This window comes from Vigna angularis, chromosome 5 (genome assembly GCF_016808095.1).
Source record: "Vigna angularis cultivar LongXiaoDou No.4 chromosome 5, ASM1680809v1, whole genome shotgun sequence".
Taxonomy (NCBI): Eukaryota; Viridiplantae; Streptophyta; class Magnoliopsida; order Fabales; family Fabaceae; genus Vigna; species Vigna angularis.
This window is the reverse complement of record NC_068974.1, coordinates 32,622,014-32,628,496: the sequence shown is the minus strand read 5'-3', so window position 1 is coordinate 32,628,496 and position 6,483 is coordinate 32,622,014. Positions and strand designations below refer to the sequence as shown.

General features: G+C 33.4%; 1 protein-coding gene across 2 annotated transcripts; it reads right to left on the bottom strand.

Moving 5' to 3' along the window:
• Nucleotides 1–323: 323 nt before the first annotated feature.
• On the bottom strand, nucleotides 324–3,801 carry LOC108338895 (pentatricopeptide repeat-containing protein At1g74900, mitochondrial). 2 transcript variants are annotated; one of them, XM_052877890.1, is made up of 5 exons: nucleotides 2,233–3,801; nucleotides 1,947–2,124; nucleotides 1,711–1,832; nucleotides 673–1,002; nucleotides 324–565 (listed from the first exon to the last, which is right to left on the bottom strand). In XM_052877890.1, exon 1 carries the CDS (start codon nucleotides 3,727–3,729, stop codon nucleotides 2,254–2,256), a length of 1,476 nt encoding a protein of 491 aa, XP_052733850.1. In that variant the 5' UTR covers nucleotides 3,730–3,801; the 3' UTR covers nucleotides 324–565; nucleotides 673–1,002; nucleotides 1,711–1,832; nucleotides 1,947–2,124; nucleotides 2,233–2,253. The 2 variants fall into 2 exon arrangements, with proteins under 2 accessions (XP_052733850.1, XP_017431449.1); XM_017575960.2 differs by lacking the exon at nucleotides 1,711–1,832.
• Between the last annotated feature and the right edge of the window lie 2,682 nt (nucleotides 3,802–6,483).

The following is a 6,483-nucleotide window of genomic DNA, read 5'->3' as shown; positions in this document are numbered from 1 at the left end:
AGAGGAAAAGAAGAAATACTTTAACATTATAAAAATAAATCTATCTAAGAATAATATCTTAAAACAATAGTTTCTTTTGCTAAATCCAATTACTTTCGCAATTAGCATAACAAACTTTACCTTCCATTATAAGGTTATTAGTGATTTACTGTAAGACTTGTAGAATTGTAAAATCCTATATATTGTGGTAAAATAAATTTATAAATTTTATGGGTATTTGTTTCATGAGAAGAACATTTTCACATACATTAAAGTAAATGACTAATTTAGTTTTTAAACGTGTCAGAGGTTAATTTAGTGTCTAAAATAATAAGAGAGTCTAATTTAGTTCACAAATGTTGGTGATTAAAATAATGAATAGTTTCGTCATCATCACCCACCACCCTCCACTTGAAGATTTGATCAAATACCACAATTTGATTTCCACACAATTACTTCTTCCTAACAAATAATACAGAGAGATTACAAAGAACTCTTAATTCAAAAATAGTTGAATTTACATCAGAGGCAAGGAAGATGAATCGTTGATTAAAGAGCTCCATTATTATCTTGCCCAACATCATCCCTGCAAAGGCAATTACGCAATATTAGATTGATGAAGCTTATTCCAAGTTACAATGGAGTACTGGCAAAACAAAGTGACAATAACAGCTATTGTATTAAAGAATCGACCTCTATTCTGAAGGATGGTGCCACCAGATTATCTGCAGAACTCTTATGAAAGCAATGGGTGAATTCTGGGTATGATTGAAGGAACCAAAACGGGCAACAAAATTGGCCCCTGTTAAGCATTGTTCATGCATAAACAAGTTTCCGAGACTCGGGTTGAAAGCCGGCCGAACCAGCCGACCTATTCCGTTAAATTTGGCCGGGTCGGAGTCAACAAGACCCATATGCTCATCCTTTCCAACATGTTAGAGTGACCAAATTCAGAATTCATCCTTACCTCTTCATCCAGAAAATGTCAAGCCAATCTTGTAGCATCAACGCAATGCAGCAAAGCTGTTGCAGGCAATAGATTTCAATGTTTAGGCATCTTCAGGCCTCAAATAGGATCAAATTGTAGACACTAGCTTAGCACTCACTCATAGTTGGCTAATTTGTAGTAAAATTTAAAATTCGGGTAACTAGCAACCTATTGATTATCTGAATAATGGTGAATTTTGGCCTTCAATATCTTGTTTTATATTGTAGAGCAAAAGGTATATAATCTTCTAAACAAGCAAGCTTATAACCAGATAGGCCCCTAAATGCACATTCATCTGGGCAATTTATCTCTTTGTCATTCAATTTATGTCCTCTGAAACAGAATTTCAAACTCAAAGTGGAGTTATTTGCATATTTAACATCTCTGATCTTCACACAAGCTCTTATATATGCAACTTTTTTCTTAAACAGTAACAACATTAATTATAAACCTTTCAAACCTTCCAGCTTTCTTAAATCTAAAACATGACTACCATGAAAGTTGAAAAAAAATCACGGTCACAACAGCTGGTGCACCTACAACCTCCACCAGCTAAAATTTTAATTTAAAAACAGTAACTCATGGCCACATGATAACTAACTACATTGTCAGCCACTTAAATTTGCAACCATTTTTGCCCGTTTTGCAAGTGCCCTCTAACCACTGACAATCGTCTAGGTTTTCACATATCGATTTTGTTAAAAAATATCTAAGTAATCTCTATCAATTAACCGAGTCCATACCCTTGTATTATATATGCAGATCTTGGGATAACATGGGAGAAAAATGCTCATAAAATAAAACTTTTTCAGCAACATGTCACATTGAAACTTGAAATGTACCAAGGTTAGAAGAATCAATGAAACTGAAATTCAACATACAACAGTGTCAGAAACACATTGAGTTCGACACTTAAAATAATTATTTGTTCAAAAACAAAATAGGAAAAAGGAAATCAAAATGGAACAATGAGACGAACCTGGATGAGAAGACCCTGAAAGCAAGATTTTCAGCAATGGTGGGTTCATTATCCACCAGTGAGTTTCCCACCCCAGATCACAGAAACTTCGTCCAAATTACAGAATGAGGAGGAACATGTTCTCCAATACCATGCAACATGCACTTTCAACTGCTGAAAAAACATGTGGGTTGTGTTCCTGCAAGTACATACACTACACATCAGCACAGATGAAGAAAATAAGCATAGATCAATATGATCTTAAGAACAAAAAACAATAACGCCAGAAAAGGAAACAACAACTTACCAAATCCAACTATTGAAAATCTCACAATTTCAAACGCCGAACAATACGACCACACCTGCTCTGCATTCTCAGAATCTCCTTGGCAAAATCCTGATTCCCAGTAATAACAAGTCCATTCAACACCCTATTGAAAGTAAACTTCCGCGGCAAGAACCCTCTATCAACCATCTCCATCAACAATTTCCCAGCCACCACCAAATCCTCCGATTTCTTCCTCAAAAACATAGCACTGATCAGAACATTGTAAGTATCCAAATTGGGCAAGCAAGGCTCATCCCTCATCTTCTCAAACATCTCCAAACCCTTCTCAATCTCCCCAGCATCACAAAAGTACCTAATCACAACATTATAAGTCTGAACAGAACACCTCAAACCATGTTCCCCCATTCTTCTCATAAACCCTAATGCCCTCTCCATGTCCCCAACATGACAAAAACCTCTGATAACAACGTTGTAAGTAACCACATTCGGCACACACAACCCCTTCCTCATCATCTCCTCAAAAACCACCACCGCATTCTCCACGCTATCCTTCTTACACAAAACCTGAATCAACGCATTACACGTGGCGACACTAGGAGCCACACCCTCCTTCACCATCGCATCAAAAACCCTACGAGATTTCTTAACCTCACCCGCCACCCCAAACCCGTGAATCACAGTCGTGTAAGTCACAACATCAATCTCGCACTTCCTCTTCTTCATCTCCAAGTAAAACTCCCAAGCCTCCTTAATCTGATTACTCCGAAAATACCCTTTCAGCAATGTGTTGTAGGTGACCATCGTAGGGTTTATCCCTCGCTGCACCATATCCTTCAGAACATTCAACGCCATCGGGGTGCGTTTGATTAAGCAATAACCGTTTGCGATTATGTTGTAGCTCACGCAATCGAGTTTGAATCTGGATCGGAACGTTTTGAGCAAGGTGTGCGCCATTTCCACGCGCTTCGATTTGCAGAGGATGTCGAGGACGGTGTTGAATGAGTTCAGGTCCTGGCGGCAACCGTGCTCGTGCATGGAGAGGAAGGTTCTGACGGCACGGTGGGGTTTTCCGTTAGCGGCGTAGCGCTCGGCGAGGATGGCGAAGGTACGGGGAGTTGGGCCGCGGCGGAGAGATCGCATGCGGCCTACTAAGGCCCATGCGGCGTTGTAGTCGTGCATGCGGGCCGCGATGTCGATGGCGTGGTCGAACGACGAGGCGCAGTGGATGTAGGCAGGGTGGCGGTCCAGGTGTTTGAAGAATTGAAGGGCCTTGGGCCCGTGGTTCCAGAGGCGCTTCAGGACCTTGTTCACGAGCTCGGGCGCCCATTGGATTGTGGGCTTGAATAGGGCCTCGGAGAGAGTGAGTGGGTCTGATTCGAGGACCAGATTGGCTATGGTGGCGTCTGAGGGCTGTTGAACTCCGTCACAGACGGTAACCACGTTACGTGGAAGCGGAAACTGACGATGCTTCTTCGACAAAGGGAGGAGGTGGAGACGAAAACGCTTCTGGGACATTTTAGGGGCTTTTTCGGATTTTCTCTCAAACGCACCTTTCGTTGAAGCTTTAGATAGTGCCTTCAGTTTTACATTGAGATCATTGTGACCGCAGGGTGATTGTATTAATCTGCCTTGTTTTTCAAAATTATATTTTGGTCCTTCTAATTATTTTATTTGCGAGTGTCCATGTCGTGAAATTTTGAATGTGGTTCTTCCTTCAAAGTGTAGATCAAATTTAAACCAGGGAATTTTCTTTATCCATTTTAGAACTATTTTTTATTCTTTTAATTATTGTGAATATGTAATATAGTGTGTTATTAAATTTTAGTCCACGATGTATTTGGTTTTCCAAATATTTTTATTGGTATTCTAACATACGAATTATTAATCATATTTAAATTTCATAATTTAAATTTAATAAAAAATAAATTTAATTTTGGAGAATATTTGATTTTTTTTGTTTTAATTAATAAATTTATACTATATAAACGGTTGGCTATCTTATAAAAAAATAATTTTTGATTGTAACATTCAAATATTTATCATATAAATAATATCTTATGTATTATGTATAATTGTAACATTTTATTTTATGTTAATTATCTTTAATTTTATTTATATTAATACGTTTTTATAAGTATATTGAGAAATTATTGAAAAGAGTTTTATAAAAAATTAAAAGAAGATTTTGAGGTGTTAACTAGTTCTTAATCATAATTTATTTAAGTAAAATTGTCGTCACATCTTTATAAATCTATATTGAAATTTTTATAAAGTATTATTAAAGTATTGTTCTCTCCTATTATGAATGAGATTTACAAATAAAAGTTTATGTTAAGAAAAATAATTCTTGAGTTTTAGTGTAAAAGTTAGATCTCAACATATTGTCTAGTTATGAATTATTTTGATAAAAAATTTATTCTTACTTCGTTAATCATTAGATTGTGATAAAAATTTTATTCCAAGTTCATAAGATATAATACCTCATTTTGATAGTGGAGATTTCTATTTAAAGATTTGTGGTTAAAGAAAAAAAATTACAGTTTAAACTAATGTAACTTATTTTCTATTTTGAGTTATTTTGATAATAATTCGTCTACCAACTTCATTAATGATCAACATACAAATAAAAATTTTACGGCATGTTTTTAAAATAATATTTTTCACTCTGATAATTTAGATTTACATTTAAAAATTAGTAATTTTTGTATTTGGGATAAGGAACAACTATTATAAAAAGTCAACAAGTGAAATGTAAAATACTCTTATAATATTTAAATAGTAAATTGTGGTTTTACTATTACATACTTGTAAATGTATAGAAAATAAAATAATATCAAAATAATAACATAATTTTTTGTATATAATGTTAAGAAAAGAAGCGAAATTACATTGTTTTGGTAGTTGTATTCACCGATATATTTTACTCATTCTTCACCATTTCTATTTTCTTTCTCTATTGATAAAAAAAATTAAAGTAGTTTGAAAAAATTATTCAATCTATAATTGAGAATTAGTATTACTTGAACAAGTTGTTTTAATGGGAGAGAAGCAACAATTTATCATTTTATATTTTTTACTTATCAATATTTATTGATTTATTTATTTTATTTTGGTGTCTTTTGTTTTTATTTATTTATTATTATTATTATTTTATTAGTAAGATGTTTATAATCTGATTTTTATTTATTTATTATTACTATTTTAGTAGTGAGGTGTTATAATTTAATTTTATTTACTTTATTTTATTAGTGAGGTGTTTATAGCCTTATTTATTTACTATTATTATTTATTTGTGAGGTGTTGATCACTTATTTTTATTTGTTTATTATTATTATTTTAATTTTATTAGTGATATATTTATAACCTCATTTTTATTTATTTGTTATTATTATTATTTTATTAGTGAAGTGTTTATAATATTATTTTTATTTATTTATTGTCATTATTTTTATTTTATTAGTGAGGTATTTATATTCACTTATTTATTTATTTATCATTATCATTTTATTAAGTGGGGCATTTATAGCTTCATTTTTATTTAATTATTATTATTATTTTATTAAATGAGATATTCATAATTTTATTTTTATTTATTTATTGTTGTCAACACCTAATTTCGTCCGGTTTGACGATAATAGGTTTACTTTATTGTCTTATTTTATTTTCTTTCATTTTTATTTATATTTATATTTTTTATTTATGTTTTAATTTTTTTTTTTATATATATATATATATATATTAGTTTTCACTTTATTTATTAAAAAATGATTGAAAAAAAAAACGTGAATTAGGTGATATGCGTGTGGAAGTTTTTATCAAGATCCCATGAGCTTTCAAGAGTAATGCTGGATATGTTTTTAGAATGATACTGCACTAAGAGGTGGGTCTCAACTTATTCCCATCCATTAACAGTTTTCCACCACCGAAAGTGTCCACCTTCAACAACAATCCTTACCAAATTTCTCCACTTCCACAATGCTCCAATGAAATCGGCCGACACTTACAAGCCAACCACAGCTGCCGACACTCCTCATGTGCTGAAGCCTACAAATGAAGACTGAATCTCCATCACTGAGGGGGGGAGGAGCACCTATCATCTTCATCTTTCTTCTTTCATTTTTCATCTCCAACACTATTACCAACACCCTTCCAGCCGCCACCTTTTTCTTCCATTCCTAATTTCTCATCACCAATACACACACGGCACCAGAGGGAGAGTTTCTTTCTCCATTCATTCTCTTCATTCCTCCAAAGCAAAATTCATAGATA

What these genes read in the sequence shown, in the direction of transcription:
- LOC108338895 (XM_052877890.1), bottom strand. Translation starts at nt 3,729, where the DNA reads ATGTCCCAGAAGCGTTTTCGTCTCCACCTCCTCCCTTTGTCGAAGAAG.